This window comes from Micropterus salmoides, unplaced genomic scaffold (assembly GCF_014851395.1).
Source record: "Micropterus salmoides isolate LMB-PRFRI ecotype aquatic unplaced genomic scaffold, ASM1485139v1 Ms_hic_scaffold_8, whole genome shotgun sequence".
NCBI classification, from domain to species: Eukaryota; Metazoa; Chordata; class Actinopteri; order Centrarchiformes; family Centrarchidae; genus Micropterus; species Micropterus salmoides.
Window position 1 is genome coordinate 16,006,004 of NW_024044570.1, and position 17,046 is coordinate 16,023,049.

A 17,046-nucleotide genomic window follows, 5' to 3' on the forward strand; every position below is an offset into this window, starting at 1 on the left:
GAACATGTTGTCTTTAATCCCTCCATGTTCCTGGCTGCTCTGTATTTTCAAATTCTGACCAAATGAAAATGCCTTAAAATTCATAAATGATTAAGCTCTTGGCTTCAAGCTTCTCAGCTGTGCGCACCAGGAATGTGTCAGTGTTTCCTTGTTGCATTCTTCCTGTAACTCTGGCATTCCCACTGTTGTCTCAGTTTTGCAAGTGCAGTGGTATTGTGGGTCAAGTTGGTTTAAGGTGGCGAAATATTTACTTTTTAACATATTCGCCTGACTACTTGTGGTAAAGCAGGGGCTGAAATGCGTTCACATATGGTGAGATGACAGAGGTCTGCATCCGGTTTCTTTTGTTGTCACAATCCTTGATCAAACGAGCACACCCACTCTGTCAAGCCGCTGTCACAAGACGGGAGGGCGGAGTCACAGTCAAAGTCCGCAGCAGGTGAGCGACAAGTCAACCAGGAAGACACGAGACATACATGAAACACTAGTGGTGGACTTTCAGAATAAATTTCCCTCTTCGATTGTTTACTTTGAAGAACTTCTAGGGGCCTGAAGAGATAAGCATATCAGTTTGAGTGTTATGGATAAGTGTTACAGGAATTTATACAGGCTGTGTTTTGATTTCTTTGTCTTCCATTTTATCTTGTGCCACCTCAGACCCCTCAGATTTATCTTGGGACCCTATATCAGTATTTATAGAGTAGTATTTTGAAAAAAGAAATACGACCGGAAATCTGCCACGTTTCTGTCTAGCTTGATTGGTGGAAATGGCACAGTGTTGAGGGCAGGGAGGAAAATCGTTGGTAACCTGGAAAATACAGTGTACCAACAGGTGACAAACCAGCTGACAACAGGAGTAGTTAAAACAGCAATGCATAAACATGGCTTTGTTGGAACTTTACACCGAGGTAAGATAAACGCTCCCAGCTTTTTTTTTATAATAGAAACAATAATACCTTGATGTTGTTTTACAGTGACATATGGAAACTGTCAGGGCTCTGGCAAGTTGCAGGGATGTAGAGGAGGCTGGAACTAAAGGAATTTAAAGTCTTGATGATCGACTGTTTACTCTTATCAACTTTTACCTATCAATTGGTGTAATTTGTTTATATGTTATGTGTGTATATATAGGGTTTTTATATGATCTATAATGACTTGATTGCTATAAAAAAATAAATGACAGTCCTCATAGTTCAAACATTTAATTACAGTGTTATATGTTTTAATAACTCTATTAAGCATTGATTAACTGTTAACTTGTCACCATTAAAATCTTCTCCCTTAGTACAACAGAGTGTGGATTCCAGATGCAGAACATGTGTGGAAATCAGCCGAGATTATAAAAGACTTTCATATTGGGAATAATGTTCTTGATTTGCTTCTTGAAGATGGCACTGTAAGTAAAATGTGACTAATAAAACCTTTGCATGCAGCATATTTATGATGGTGAGAAGCAACAGCTGACCTGTGACTCTTATATCATTGTGAAGGAGTACTTTTACCCTGTTGACACTTCAAAACCAGAACTCCCTCCTCTTCGCAACCCTGACATCTTGGTGGGGGAGAATGACCTCACCGCTCTCAGCTACCTGCATGAACCTGCAGTCCTGCATAACCTTAAAGTGCGATTTGTGGAGTCGAGAATCATCTATACTTACTGTGGTACAGTTGAAATCTTTAAATTTCAAACTACATTTAAGCGCAGAGGTGTAGGTTGTCAGCAGTTTGTTCTCCTGCCTCAGCCTGTTCTGTTACCTTATTTTCAGGTATTATACTGGTGGCTGTGAATCCATACAAACAGCTTCCTATCTATGGAGATGCAATCATTCATGCCTACTCAGGCCAAAACATGGGAGACATGGACCCTCATATATTTGCAGTGGCAGAGGAGGCTTACAAACAGATGGCCAGGTAAATAAAAGCTGAAATAATCACAGTTAGTAGAATAATACTGTCTAGTCATAATGACAGTGTGCATACCCTTTATTCTCAGAAACCACAAGAACCAGTCGATCATTGTCAGTGGTGAGTCTGGAGCAGGTAAAACTGTGTCTGCTCGATTTGCTATGAGGTACTTTGCTGTTGTAAGCAAATCTGGAAGTAAGACTCGAGTTGAAGATAAAGTCCTGGCGTCCAATCCGATAACAGAGGTATGATTTTACTGGAGCAGTGAGTACCGCTCACAAGGCAACACATCGCTGTTCTTTCCACTAAACTGGTAAAATGGTTGATGTTTCAGTACTTTGACATTAAACTAACTAAAATGCACTCATTATGACAACTTAGACCTTTGTGATAACTTGAAAAGAGACTTGATGACCTGAGGGGATTTTCTCTCAGGCAATAGGAAATGCAAAGACCACCAGGAATGACAACAGCAGCCGTTTTGGGAAATACACAGAGATCAGCTTTGACAGGAGGTACAAGATCATTGGAGCAAACATGAGGACCTATCTCTTAGAGAAATCCAGAGTCATTTTCCAGGTAGGATATGAGACAAATATATCTTAGATATCTGAGCTCTTATATATCTGATCCTTAATAATGATCCTCTTGTTTAATTCAGGCAGACAATGAGCGAAACTATCACATATTCTACCAGATGTGTTCCTGTGCTCACCTGCCAGAGTTCAAGAATCTAAGACTGTGTGAGTCTTTGTTCTGAGGGTTAAACACATATATATTGTGGGATTATTTAGTTGTTAGTGTGCTTAATTATATATTCTTTTCATCTGTAGTGAGTGCAGATAAGTTCCGGTACACCTGCATGGGCGGTGAGATCACCATTGAAGGTGTAGATGACAAGAAAGACATGGAAGAGACCCGGCGGACCTTCTCATGCTGGGTAACAACTGCCTCCGCTGTCAGACTGTAATTCGCTTTTAGTGTTTAAACTTTTAAGTTAGCATAACCCTCCTCTCTCTTGCTTCTTCAGGTTTGAAGGAGGACTTTCAATCAGATGTGTTCAAGGTTTTGGCAGCCATTCTGCATTTGGGAAATGTGGAAATCAGAAACAACGGCGAGGACAAATCATCAGTCCCTGTCAGTCTCAACCCTCTGAGTTAAATATCTTTTTGTGTGCGAGGTTAGATATTAAAACATTAACCTGGTTCAATACAGGTATACTTTATTTGCTTATGTTCCAGCCCAGTGATCCACACCTGGTAGTCTTCTGTGAGTTACTGGGTGTGAGTGCAGAGGGGTTGGTGCGTTGGCTGTGCCATCGGAGGATCATTCTGGTGGCTGAGACGGTGGTGAAGCCGATGCCCAAGGAGCGGGCAGTAAATGCCAGAGATGCCCTAGCCAAGCAGATCTATGCCCATCTGTTTGACTGTATCATTAACAGGATAAACACAGCACTGCAGGTTCCAGGGAAGCAACATGCTTTCATAGGTGTTCTGGACATTTATGGGTAATGCAGATACAACACTTTTTTTCTTCAGCTGCTTGATAATTCTCTTTAGCTGTCATTTTTTTATGTGATCTTGATGTCCTTTGTCCACAGCTTTGAAACATTTGACGTCAACAGCTTTGAGCAGTTTTGTATCAACTATGCAAATGAAAAGCTGCAACAGCAGTTTAACTTGGTACGCATCAACGCTGTCCAAAACCATTGCAAAACATAGCACACGCCCCTTCATCAGCTCGGAGGGTTATTCTCTTGTCGTTCTTATTTTCAATCAGCATGTGTTCAAGCTGGAGCAAGAGGAGTACATGAAAGAGGACATCCCATGGACGTTGATTGATTTCTATGACAATCAGCCGGTCATTGACCTGATTGAAGCGAAGATGGGGATCCTTGACTTGCTTGATGAAGAATGTTTGGTAAGTCATTGGATGTGATGTGAACTTTTGCAATTTAGATTTTCAATTAAGTTTTTCCCCCCTTGATTGTCTTTTTTTTTACTTCACAGTTTCCCCAGGGCACCGATCAAAGCTGGCTGCAAAAGCTATTCAACTACCTAGATACCAATCCTTTGTTTGAGAAGCCTAGGCTATCAAATGAGGCATTTGTGATTCAACACTTTGCAGACAAGGTGTAGTCTGGTGATCCTTAAAAACACATTTCCTGGTTAACGTAGCCCAAAAATGACTCCTTCTATTGTTATTAATCCTTTTTGGATACCTGACAGAAACCTTATTTACAACTATGTGAGTCTCTTTTCCATTAACAGGTGGAATATCAATGCAGAGGTTTCCTTGAAAAGAACAGAGACACTCTCTATGAAGAGCTGGTTGACATTATGAGAAGCAGTAAGGTAATTAAAGGCCTTATTTTATTTTCACTTTTAACTTTTCACTTTGTCATGTCATATATCATTAAGGTCAATCCAAGCAGCATTGGGGTTTTTTTTTTTCATTTTAAAATGTTTCTTCTGCTTGCAACTGTTATCAGTTTCCTTTTCTGGCCAACTTTTTCCAAGAGGAGGAGCAAAGCACTGTGAATAGTAGAGGTGTCAAAGTGAGGCCTGCCAGGCCTGGAGTGAAACCAGCCAATAAACAGCTGAGAACCTCGGTGGGAGATAAGGTGAAAATTTTTACTGGAGATTGAGCTCCCTCCTTGAAGTTTACATAATATTTAGTATTTACTTATGTGCATACAATGAAACATAGATGTAACATGTATTTATATCCTTTCTCATGAACTTTGTGGTTGAACGTAGTTCTGCAGCTCCCTCTCTTTACTGATGGAAACACTGAATGCCACCACCCCTCACTATGTGCGCTGCATTAAGCCCAATGATGAAAAGCTCCCATTTGAGTGAGTACTGATGAAACTGTGTTTGCCATGATCCACTCTGTATTCACCTGGTTTTTGGTTTAAGGGTGTGTTTGCGTGTTTTTTTGAGATATGACTCCAGGAGAGTGGTGCAGCAGCTGCGAGCCTGTGGAGTCCTTGAAACTATTCGTATCAGTGCACAGAGCTATCCGTCCAGGTGATTCACTATTACATTACATTACATTACAATTACATTATTCTCATCATCATATGTTGTAATGGCAAACATGTTTTTCATTTACAGGTGGACATACATAGAGTTTTACAGCCGATACAGTATCCTAATGTCACATCAGGAGGCGGACCTCAGTGACAAGAAACAGACCTGCAGGAACGTGCTGCAGAGGTTGATCCAGGTTAGCCGCCTCTTTTGCACCTTTTAAATACAACATTGTCTTGCATTTGCATTTAGATATCAAACCATGAGGCCAAAGTGACACACAAACATGCAGGGCACGTATGTTTGTGTGTCACTTTGGACTCATGGTTTGATCTCTAGGACCCCAACCAGTACAAGTTTGGTCGGACAAAGATCTTCTTCCGAGCTGGTCAGGTAGCTTATCTCGAGAAGCTGCGCCTAGACCGACTGAGAGGAGCCTGCGTGACCATCCAGAAGCATGTCCGCGGGTGGAGCCAGAGGAGGAAGTATCTGCGCATGAGAGAGGCAGCCATCATCCTCCAAGAGTATATCCGTGGAAAGAGGACAGTCCGGTTAGAGTCGTTCAACCACAGTTTTGTTGTTCTGCATCCTCTGTTGTACCTGTTAGGGTTCTTACATGTTCTTGTCTTGTTTGTAAACCTGCAGTAAAACGGTGAGTGCTGTGACACTGAAGCAGGGCTGGGCAACAGTGGTGCTCCAGAGACATTGGAGAGGTTACCGCATGAGGCAGATCTATCAGGTCGTCCGTCTGGCCTCCATCACAATCCAGGCCTTCACACGAGGTTGGATGGCTCGTAAACGGTACAAGAAGGTCTGTAACTGAAGAATCAATAATGAATCACTTATTTAGTATCATGGAAATGTAGCCACAAGTGATCTTTTTGTTAATTCTCAGATGATGAAGGAACAGAAAGCCCTGGTTCTACAGAAGTATGCCAGAGCATGGCTGGTACGACGCCGATTTCAAACCATGCGTCGGCTGGTGCTTAACGTACAGCTCTCCTATAGGGTGCAGCAGCTCAGAAAGAAGATTGAAGAGCAGGTGATCATGGCTCCAAAGGTAACTTCAGCTGACGCTTTTATGTAGAGTTTATGTAACCGAAACCCTTTTATCCTAAAAGAACAAAGAGAACCGTGGATTGATGGAAAGACTGACAAGCTTGGCCAACTCCAATTCTCAAACCATGGACAGACTTCAGCGTCTGGAGTCACAGCTGGAAAAATCAAACAACCAGAATGCGTCTTTGGAGGCAAGGGAGAAGAAAGCGAAAGAGGACGCTAGTCTGGTCAGTCTTGAAGTTGATGCTTAAAATTGAATACAGTTGTTTGCGTCTTTTTCTGTTGCATTTTGTTTATGAAGCAGACTTTGAGCCCTTTAAAAACCACATTTTTATTTCCGCTCTAGACAATTGCACAGCTCCAAAAGGAAATGGATGCATTAAGCCTTGAAAAACAGAACTTGGAGAAAAGATTTGAAGCTTCCACCAAAGAAGCCAAAGGTAATTGGAGTGACGTTTCCTTTGTGTGATACTCTTATTGTAATTTTTACCAAATTTTTAACTGCTTTTACACTTTGTCAGAGAGTTTTGATCAAATAAAGAGGGATCTTCTGGAAGAGAAAGAATATGAAGCAAGACTTAGAAAGTAAGTAATAGAAATGTGCATTCTACCTCATCTATAATGAGTGGCGTAAATATGTTTTTTCAGCCAAAGCAAATTCTGGCTCAGCTTATTCACTTTAGTTGATGAAATGATTCTCGGCAGAATTGCAGAGAACAACATTGAGATCCAGAGACACGACCATGAGAAGGAAGTGGAAACTCTGAAGGAGGAGATGAAGAGATTGAAAGAAGAGAGAGTCAGTCTACAGAGAAAGTTAGAGGAGGGGGAGCAGGTGAACTCTGACCTGCAGGAACAGGTCATCCAGCTCACCAAACATGTTAAAGCCATTCCTGAGCTACGCAGAGATCTCAGCAACCTGCAAAATCAGAGAAATAGCATAGACCGAAGGATGAAGCAACACTCGGAACAAGCAAGAGGTACAGACTTTCACTTGTAGACCTTCAGTTACGTAAATGATACACACTTAATAAAGACAGTAGTTTGCTGATGTTGCCTGAATATTTTTCTGCAGCTAAAATGAACGAGATTATGAGACAACTTCTGGGTGGTGTTGTTGAAGAGGAGGTTCTTTTGGGGTAATCCAAATATCTTTGGTTTTCCCTTTCTCTCCCATAGTTGTTCAATCTCTCTCTATAATTTCAAACATTGTTTCTCTGAAGGCTCAGTCCCAAGAACTGTGAGAAGATTTATGAAGTTGAAGATTTGCTGGAAGCCTTCGATGGCCTGCAGAAAGCTACCAGGTCTACTTTTACTGACAACTATAGCGATTCATTCACTTAGTATCACTGTTCATCAGTCCAGTTTTGTACCTTTGTGACAAGCCTGTGTACACTTGTTTGACCTTTTAATGGCAGAATACTGGAAAACCACCAAAGGGAGCAGAAGGAAAGCTATGAGACCCAAGTGGAGGGCTTGAAATTGAAAGTGGACCACCTCCAAAATGAGAACAGCAAGTTGCAAAACCTGTTCCAGGAGAAAAGTAATGTCAATGAGAATATTCGCGAAGAGGTGTCCAGGCTCAGCAGTGAGAACTCAGTGCGTTATTGCATTCTTCAATCCATATTTCATTTCTTGGGGTAGATGAGGTGCAGAACATGCCATGATTTGTGCTTTCCCTTGTTTGATGTGATCCACAGGTTATACCCGAGCTGAAACTGCAGGTTTCAGAGCTGCAGAGACAAAAACAAGAATTAGAGGCCCATGTAGAAGAACAGAGCAGAGAACTAGCAGGTAGATCTGGGAATTTATTTTCCAACTACAAGCTCTTTAGAGATTTGTATTTTATTTGTTCTCATGTTTATCTTTTGTCCCTGTTGTCAAAAGACAAAACTGAGGAGATCACTAACGTTCTTCAAAGGAAAATCAACGAAGAGAGCTCGCAACGCAGGTAAAATACTCACAATGGAGTCCATTTCTTGATTAAAGAAGTGATTTCTGAATCGTCCTGATTTTTCTTGCTTTTTAGGCACCTTGAGGAGAAAGCTGAAGAGCTAGAGGAGTTGAAGAGGGAGCTGCAAGGCCGAGTGGAGGAGCTGGAAGAGGAGAATAATCACTTGAAGAGGCAGCAGCTGATGGAGAGCGAGGTCAAGAGCAAACTGAGACAGGAGACTTCACGGTTAACTGCTGAGAATATGGTGCGCGAGGATAAGTAGAGGGTTACATACAAGTGTGTGAATGCATGTCTCATCTGCATGAAAGACAGCAACAAATTCTGCTTTTCTTTCAGGACTTTGAAGAGCAGCTCGACCAGAAAGACACATTGATAAAGAAACTCCAGAATCAAATAAGGAGCCTTGAAGCATCACAGAAAGGTAGCACTGTGGCTTGTACATGTGCTTTGTGACATAACTCTAACTTCTTCATGTTCATCACTTTAATGTTTCTTACACAGCAAAGCAAACGTCTACGCCTGCCATTCCCAAAGATTATCTTGGCATGTTGGAGTACAAGAGAGAGGATGAACCCAGGCTCATTCAAAACATTATTCTGGGTATTCTTCTTTTGGGTTATTTCTATTAGTCTGAGATAGTCACATTAAAACCATTCATTTTGTGAGTTTGTCTGCCTTCCTGTATCTATATGCTTGGGAAATCATCTGTGGCAGTCTGGGTTTGAGCAGAATACAACAATAACTAGATGAAACTTGCTCCATTCTACTTACAGACCTGAAGCCCAAAGGCGTGGCTGTTAATATGATCCCCAATCTGCCGGCTCACATTCTCTTCATGTGCATCCGCCACGCTGACTACCTGAACGATGAAGCCAAACTCAAGTCTCTTATGAATGCGTCCATTGGTGCTGTCAAAAAGGTCATCATGGTGAGGTTAATTCTCAGTCTGGTAGCTTTTATCTCCACTGTAGATTTGCTAAATAAATAATGAATATAATCCAAAAGCTATTATACATAACCGTATCTAAAATTAGGTTCACTATCTTGTTGGCAGCAGTTTAGTTTACTTTGATAATTTCAGTTTGTGATGTAGATGATCTGAAAAGGATAGCTATAGAACAGCTGGCTAACTTTAAAATTAAAGTAGCACAATTAAAATAAAATGTCACATTTGTAAAGGCTTTAAGTTATGGCTTTTTTTTCATTTCAGAGTCACTTAAAAGACTTTGAGTTGCTTTCATTTTGGCTGTCAAACACGTATCAGCTGCTCAACTGTCTGAAGCAGTACAGCGGAGAGGAGGTCTGTTTTTACCTTGCTTACACTGTCACGGTTTTTGTCTGTCGATAATAACAGACCTATTTGAACATTCCCTTGTTTTGCTTTCTGTTAACAAAAGGAGTTCATGAAACAAAATACTCCTCACCAGAAAAAGAACTGCTTGAAGAATTTTGATTTGTCAGAACACAGACAGATTCTCAGTGACTTGGCCATCCACATCTACCATCAGTTTATCACGGTCATGGAAAAGACTATCGCTCCTGCAATCGGTATTTTACAAAGTTCAGCGTTATCACATGCAGATTTTGATAGTGGCCAACCTTTATAAGCAACCTAAACCGCGCTGCTTTACTTTCCTGTCCAACAGTTCCTGGCATGTTGGAGCATGAGAGTTTACAGGGGATTTCGAGCATGAAGCCGACAGGTTTCAGGAAACGTTCCAACAGCATCTACGAGGACTCTGAGACATACACCATCTCCTCCATCATTCAGCAGCTCACTGACTTCCACTCCACCATGAGCCAGCATGGCATGGAGCAGGGCCTCATCAAACAGGCTGTCAAGCAACTGTTCTTCCTAGTTGGTGCGACCACCCTCAACAACATCATGCTCCGTAAAGATATGTGTTCCTGCAGGAAAGGAATGCAAATCAGGTCTGTGGTTGCTTTAATAAGAATAAGAGTTGTTTTTTTTTTTGTTTTTTTTTTCTGCAGACAAAACGTTATTCACAGCTTCTGTGTTTGTAGGTGCAACATCAGTTACCTGGAGGAATGGCTGAAGGAGAAGGATCTGCAAAGCTCTAATGCTATAGACACTTTGAGGCCGTTGTCTCAGGCCGCCTGGCTTCTGCAAGTCAACAAGTCCACTGATGACGACGCCAAGGAGATCACTGAACAATGTCCTGAACTCAACCCCGTTCAGGTATCTTACTCAAGCCACACATGCAGTATTATTGATATTTAAAAAATCCAGATTATCACTCATGTGAAACAAAACTCACATTCCCATTTGTAGATTGTCAAAATTTTGAACTCCTACACACCATTGATGATTTTGAGAAAAGGGTGACGTCGTCATTTGTCCGCAAAGTCCAGGTGAGCTCTGTTGTTCATTTTCAAATTTGAATTCAATGAGCCTTTCTAATTTAAAATACAGTGCAAAATGCTCATCCAGCTGCCATACTTGTGCTTCATTAAATACGCCAATCTGGTCCTTGTTGCAGTCCTTACTACAAGGTCGTGAAGGGTCCACACAGCTGATGCAGGACTTAGACTATCGTTTCCAGGTCATGTTTCCCTACTGCCCGTCCTCGCAGGCTCTGGAGCTGCTGCAGGTCCCGAGCAGCCTTCATCTGGGTTTCCTAACCAGGATCTGACAACTCCAGCCTTTGACTTTACACTCCTCATAACTGCTTCATAGTCCAGTGGCTTATGATTGTACCTTAATGTATATATAAATATGTAAACATCTTTAATAAACAATGTACTCCAATTTCAGGGCTGTGGATGGTATTATTTTGAAATACAAACATCATGTTCTGGGGCGGCACGGTGGTGCAGTGGTTAGCACTGTCGCCTCACAGCAAGAAGGTCGTGGATTCAAACCCCGGTTGCCCCGGCCTTTCTATGTGGAGTTTGCATGTTCTCCCCGTGTCCGAGTGGGTTCTCTCCGGGTGCTCCGGCTTCCTCCCACCATCCAAAGACTGCAGGCTCTAAAATTGTCCTTATCTGTGAATGTGAGTGGTTGTCTGTCTATGTGTGGCCCTGCGATGGACTGGCGACCTGTCCAGGGTGTACCCGCCTTTCGCCCAGTGTCAGCTCCAGCCCCCCCCGCGACACAGGATAAGCGGTTGATGATGGATGGATGGACATCATGTCCCTCCAACAGGAAAGCCTCTAAAATGTTTATAATTGCTTGGATTTTCATATTTGATTTCAAATATTATTTGAATTACTCAATTAATCCATAAGTCTGTGCACAGAAAATTCACAAATGTGAGAATTAGCTGTTTTTATGTTTTATATCATTGTAAACTGAAATTCATTGGGTTTTGAGCTGCTCAAAAGTAGTCTGATTTAAATAAAGTGTGTCTAAAAATACTGAAAAATTTGCCAATTAAATACCCACCATGTGTATTTTATTTTAACTATAAAATGTAAGCTTCCCCCAGGTTGCTAAAACTCCCAAGACTCTCATGAAAATTCTCATGGCCCTGTTTTAATGTGAAAGGCAAAGTGGAATCAATAAAACTCAACAGTATTTTGAATCATTCACTCAAAACAGAGAATTATATGCAATTTTCGGGTATTTCTTGTAAGATCTATTTTATGTGATGTTATGTTTGCCTCATAGTTGATCCCGTTGAAATAAAATAGAGTGCCATATTTACCTACTGTATTTTTCCATTACAGACAAACAGTAGCCTATTGTGTTTTTGGGCGGAAGTTGAATGCATTATTTAGCGGTAGATTAGCGAGGCCTGTGTGATGCTGAGGATGCAGCCTGCAGCATCACCAGGATGCAGGATCCTCCTCCTCCTCCTCCTCCTCTTCTGGAAACTGGAGGAGCATCTTCTCCCTCTGACGTCATGACAGCAGCATCAGCTGTTAGCTCTGCTTTAAGCCCTTTCGCCGCCGATCGCTGCCTGCACAAAGGAAATATATGAGATCCCCTTTAATCCCTGAAATGGCGACACAGGAGGTACAGCTGAACGAGACTCTGGCCCATCTCAAAACGGAGTCGGAGACGCTGAAGTCGAAGCTGGAGGAGGAGAGAGCGAAGCTGCACGATGTCGAGCGTGAGTGCTGAAAATGGAGAGGCCTTGATTCACCTCTGCGTTTACAGTGCGACGGGACAAATGACAGCAAATGGATCATTACAGCCAAATGTATTTTAGCGAGAGGTCAAATGTTGCCAATTTTACAGGGAAATGAATTTGTGGAAAGTGATTTTTGACCTGACGTTACCTCAGATCTGACAGGATGTTTGTTTGCCTCCTTGTTTTACAGACCGGTGCTTCCATGTGAATTTCTTCCATGTAGCGGTTTTGCCCAATCATGTCTCAGCAATATGGCAATAGTAAAGATGTTACATAAAAAAAATTAAAGGAAAACTACAAACAGTCTATTAATTATTATTAACTTTAATATGTAACGCATTTTATGAGATGCTCACACTAGTTAATGGAGGACATGACAGATTTATTAAAGATTAATTCAATATATTCCTCCATTTAGCGTAAGCTAATCCTTATTACTGCTAGGAATATCAACGGAGGGTGTAGCCTACACAGGATTTAAAGTGTTGTACAATGTGTGTGTGTGTGTGTGTGTGTGTGTGCGTGGTGTGTGTGTGTGCGTTCGCGCGCGCGCGTACATTTGCAGTCCATCAGGTGGCAGAGAAGGTCGAGGGGCTGGGTCAGTTTGTCATGAAGACCCGAAGAACTCTGAAGGGTCATGGCAACAAAGTTCTGTGTATGGACTGGTGTAAGGACAAGAGGAGGATCGTCAGCTCCTCGCAGGTCACAGATGCTCCTGTTTTTCCCATCTCGAAGTTAATTAGAGAACCCAGTTTATAATTGGATAAATGTGGTTTATATTGTATTGATTTCTACTTTCTTGATGCAGGATGGGAAAGTGATTGTGTGGGATGCTTTCACTACCAACAAGGTATCTTATACTTTTTACTCCAATTATCTGACAGCTTTATTTACTTTCTAGATTCAGATCAAAAATACACGTTATAATCAACACATAGATTATGATATTAATATTATATAAAGTTGGCTAAATATTATATAAAGTATATATAAATTAAGTAAAATTATCCCCCTATTTACCAGGTGCAACATTTAAGTAATTTACATATTAACGCACCAGTAATATAAGATATATTAACTAATTAAAAACATGAAAATAGAGTAAAAACGAAACACGCTGAAGACAAGAATATCTAAGGTTAAAAAAAATGTATATAACCCAATATAACAAATCACAAATTTGCCTCAAGTGGCTTTATAATCTGTTCAACAAGCACACAGCACCATATGTCTGTAGACCCACAGTTCAGATAAGGAAAAACTCCCTGAAAAAAAAAACAACTTTTAACAGGCAAAGATTATATGTGTGTATAGCTTCTAAAATACTGTTTAGTTCATATAAACTGGAATGTAGTGTTTTAAAATCTTTTACCTCTTAATGGGAATTTCCCTTTCCCCAATATCATGTAGAAAATCAAAACTACTAGGCATAGCAAATAGGATGGGGAACAGTGGATTTCAATGTCAACAGGATATCCACAATGTGCAGTGATGCAAAACAAGCTGAGTCCAATTTAATGAATGAAAATGATTGAGGATGAAGGGACACCAGATTGACCAGAGGAATGATGATTGGTTTTGGACAAACTGTTAAAACCTTAATGTCTAACAGCCTAAAGCTTACTGCTCTGCCCTAATTTAGCCTAATGCATGTGATTCATCTCACTGTCCTGGCGCAGCTCACACAGCTTTGTCTTTTGATGTTTATTAGGAGCATGCTGTGACAATGCCGTGCACCTGGGTGATGGCCTGCGCCTACGCCCCCTCTGGCTGTGCTGTAGCTTGTGGGTGAGTGTCTTACTAATCGTGACAATCCCAATGTGGCGTGACATCTGTTTGCTTTTCAGTTTTCTTTTTTGGCAAACTGGGGTTATTTTCTGTCACAGGGGCCTGGACAACAAATGCTCAGTGTATCCTCTGTCTCTGGACAAGAATGAGAACTTGGCTGCCAAGAAGAAGTCAGTGGCCATGCACACAAACTACTTGTCCGCCTGTAGCTTCACCAACTCTGATATGCAGGTGAGAATATCCAGCATATACAAATAACATCCACAAATTGACAAAACAAAATGAGTAAAATGTTAGTAGAGATGGTAGTTGAGTGTTTTTCCCAACTATTTTAATGACAGTTTTTCTGCAAACCAGGGCTGTTTTTGTATTCATCCCGGCTTCTCTCTCATTATTAATCAGAAATCACTGCCTTCCATATTCCTGTGAAAGGAGCTTCCTCACATTGTTAATAATTCACAGCAGCCAGGCGTTGCTGGTTTGGTATCCTGGTCACATGATTTTTCAGACAGCGAAGACAATCCATTTATAGCTGAGTGTTAACCTATATAGACTTTTACTGAACTTCAGAGCAGACGTTGTTCTTCCTTCTCATTTTCTGCTTGTGTTAAAGATCCTGACATCCAGCGGTGATGGAACGTGTGCATTATGGGATGTTGAGAGTGGGCAGCTGTTGCAGAGTTTCCATGGTCACGCAGCAGACGTGCTCTGTCTGGACCTGGCCCCCTCTGAGACTGGAAACACGTTTGTTTCAGGGGTGAGGACGCCTCTTCCTCCTCCGCTTTCACTACAGCCCATGTCTATTTAAACATCACTGAAGTATTTCAAATATTGTGCATTATTGTGTATTGTTGCAGGGCTGTGATAAGAAGGCCAACGTGTGGGACATGCGTTCAGGACAGTGTATTCAGTCCTTTGAAACTCATGAATCAGACATAAATAGTGTGCGGTAAGTGATCAAGTAGCTCTGTCAATATTGAGTTCTGATGTAAGTGTAAGATAAGCATAGTCTTTTAATTTATCATTCAGTGAGAAAAGTGCTGATGATTTAAATTTGCTATGTTTTTTTTGTGTTATAACATCTTTCAAATTATTCTGAAGGCCCATTTTTTTGCTTGTAGAAAAACATGTGAGAACTGGTGCAATCTACTTTTTTCTTTTAGCCCATTCTCAGCCACAGTTTTCTTTTCATGCTACCACTAGGAGGCGCTAAAAGACAGCTGTATTCAAATCTGACACATAAAGGCTTTAAGAGAGTAATTTGTTCCCAACTGTGGCTCTGTTTTATTTTATAGATACTATCCCAGTGGAGATGCATTTGCATCTGGCTCAGATGATGCTACAGTAAGTAATCTGATATTTACCACACAAAATGCAAGTGGAAGCATGTTGAACATTTTCTTCAAAACTCAAACACTGACCTTTATTACAGTGCCGCCTGTATGACTTAAGGGCAGACAGAGAAGTGGCTATTTATTCCAAAGAGAGCATCATATTTGGGGTCTCCAGTGTTGATTTCTCTCTCAGTGGTAAGAAATTCACACTTTGTCACCTTCAGTATTATTCAGGTGGTTCCAACAAAGAGCAGTTAATGTCCAAACAGCTAAAAATAATTTATTTTGTATATTAGAGTTACGCTATAAAAGCATTTATGTATTTTTTAATCCTTCAGGGCGGCTACTCTTTGGCGGCTACAATGACTACACCATAAATGTTTGGGATGTTCTCAAAGGAACACGGGTCTCCATTCTGTTTGGACACGAGAACCGTGTCAGTACACTGCGTGTTTCCCCAGACGGGACGGCCTTCAGCACAGGTTCCTGGGACCACACTCTTCGGGTATGAGATTATTATTGTCTGATCTGATGTCTTTTCAGTCTACAGTGACCTTTTTTGGTGATATCTTGTAATATCTGCTGTTTCCTTTTTTCCAGATCTGGGCTTAAGGATGATGACACAGAGGTTTAAATGGTAGACAGACTTACTAAAGACACACCAATGTTTCTGTTTGCTAGAGTACAATCACCGAGATAGACTCAGTTTTGGTTGTACATAGGGCATATCAATAGCACTGTATATACTCCAGTCTGATGGCCAGGGTAGATTTACATATTCAAGAGAGTAATTAAACCAAATGGCACGCTTGTATTACTGAATTATTGAAAGAAAACTTCACAGAAGTAGGCTACTTATGGTTACAACTAAATATGTAAAATGTATATTGCAGAAAATAACATTGGTGCTGACTAGCATCAGTCTAGGATAGAAGTGACAAAGTGATGTATTGATATATGGTGACATAAAGGACTTAATTTATTTGTTTTTTTGCACAAAAAGTAAAGGAAGAATGCAGTCTGTGGAAATAAATGGGATACAAGGAAACAAAACACAAATGCAGGAGAAGCAGTAAGGTTTAAGACTGAAAAAAGAGAAAGGTAACATTGGGTTTTGTTGCTTCTCTGTCAATGAGCAATGTTGGAATATGGGGTATAGTGAGGAAGATTAGATTGGCTTGTAGAAATTAATCAATATCAGTTAGTCTGCCAATAAAGGAGCATAGGCATAAAATGTTAGGTACAATTTGTAGTTGGTGAAACATTTTTAATTGTGTGCCCAACAAGCCTTGTTCATTCTTGACAGCAACTCTCCTGCCAATATTATTCTAATGAAAAAAAGCAGGTAAACCTGAAAAACATGAGGTTGATTTTCCATATATGTTTTTAAAATATGGTTGACCTTTAATCTCTAAAGCTGATGGTACACAGAGCAACTTTTAGAGCAATCTTGCAGGGCAACGTTGCCATCAATGGTAATGAGTAAAGATTACTACCGTAATCCCCGCCGCTATCCGTTCAAAACAACGGACTTGCTACAATGTTGCTGGGCAATCTTGCCCAGCAACATTGCTCAAAAAGTTGCCACGTGTATCATCAGCTTAATTGTTTTCAGTTGTGAAAGCTACTTTCTGTTCTATATGCACATTCATTCCCTACTGACATCCTGAACCTGTGGTCCCCCACTAGATATCCAAACATTAATATATAAAAAAACATCTTTAAATTCTTAGAATGTACTCCTTTATTGCGGTTGTTCAATGGCTGTAATTTCATATTTAATGTAATTATGTTAATGTAGTTTAGTGTACAGTTATACAAGGGACTGTTTATCAAAGTATTACAAACATAATAAACTGAATTTTGAATATCAT

At 40.7% G+C, this 17,046-nt stretch overlaps 2 protein-coding genes across 2 annotated transcripts; both read left to right on the top strand.

The window, feature by feature from the left end:
• The first annotated feature begins 255 nt into the window (after positions 1-255).
• On the top strand, positions 256-10,723 carry myo5c (myosin VC). Its single transcript, XM_038706322.1, is given in 41 exon segments — positions 256-908; positions 1,286-1,396; positions 1,491-1,662; positions 1,767-1,911; positions 1,994-2,150; positions 2,341-2,484; positions 2,567-2,648; positions 2,739-2,838; positions 2,913-3,042; positions 3,147-3,412; positions 3,506-3,587; positions 3,685-3,825; positions 3,915-4,037; positions 4,176-4,259; positions 4,397-4,528; positions 4,665-4,762; positions 4,851-4,937; positions 5,025-5,136; positions 5,280-5,491; positions 5,586-5,751; positions 5,836-5,982; positions 6,062-6,226; positions 6,346-6,439; positions 6,521-6,584; positions 6,705-6,979; positions 7,075-7,138; positions 7,223-7,303; positions 7,418-7,598; positions 7,700-7,793; positions 7,887-7,950; positions 8,029-8,197; positions 8,290-8,374; positions 8,455-8,553; positions 8,727-8,881; positions 9,164-9,253; positions 9,351-9,501; positions 9,600-9,885; positions 9,979-10,153; positions 10,247-10,274; positions 10,277-10,326; positions 10,455-10,723. Coding segments are annotated over 41 exon segments (5,241 nt in total). The 5' UTR covers positions 256-881; the 3' UTR covers positions 10,608-10,723.
• Positions 10,724-11,769: 1,046 nt separating this feature from the next.
• gnb5a (guanine nucleotide binding protein (G protein), beta 5a) lies at positions 11,770-17,045 on the top strand. Its single transcript, XM_038706308.1, has 11 exons — positions 11,770-12,029; positions 12,616-12,752; positions 12,859-12,900; positions 13,762-13,838; positions 13,937-14,069; positions 14,452-14,595; positions 14,696-14,787; positions 15,134-15,182; positions 15,271-15,367; positions 15,511-15,677; positions 15,773-17,045. Exons 1-11 carry the CDS (start codon positions 11,894-11,896, stop codon positions 15,782-15,784), a joined length of 1,086 nt encoding a protein of 361 aa, XP_038562236.1. The 5' UTR covers positions 11,770-11,893; the 3' UTR covers positions 15,785-17,045.
• The last annotated feature ends 1 nt before the right edge of the window (position 17,046 follows it).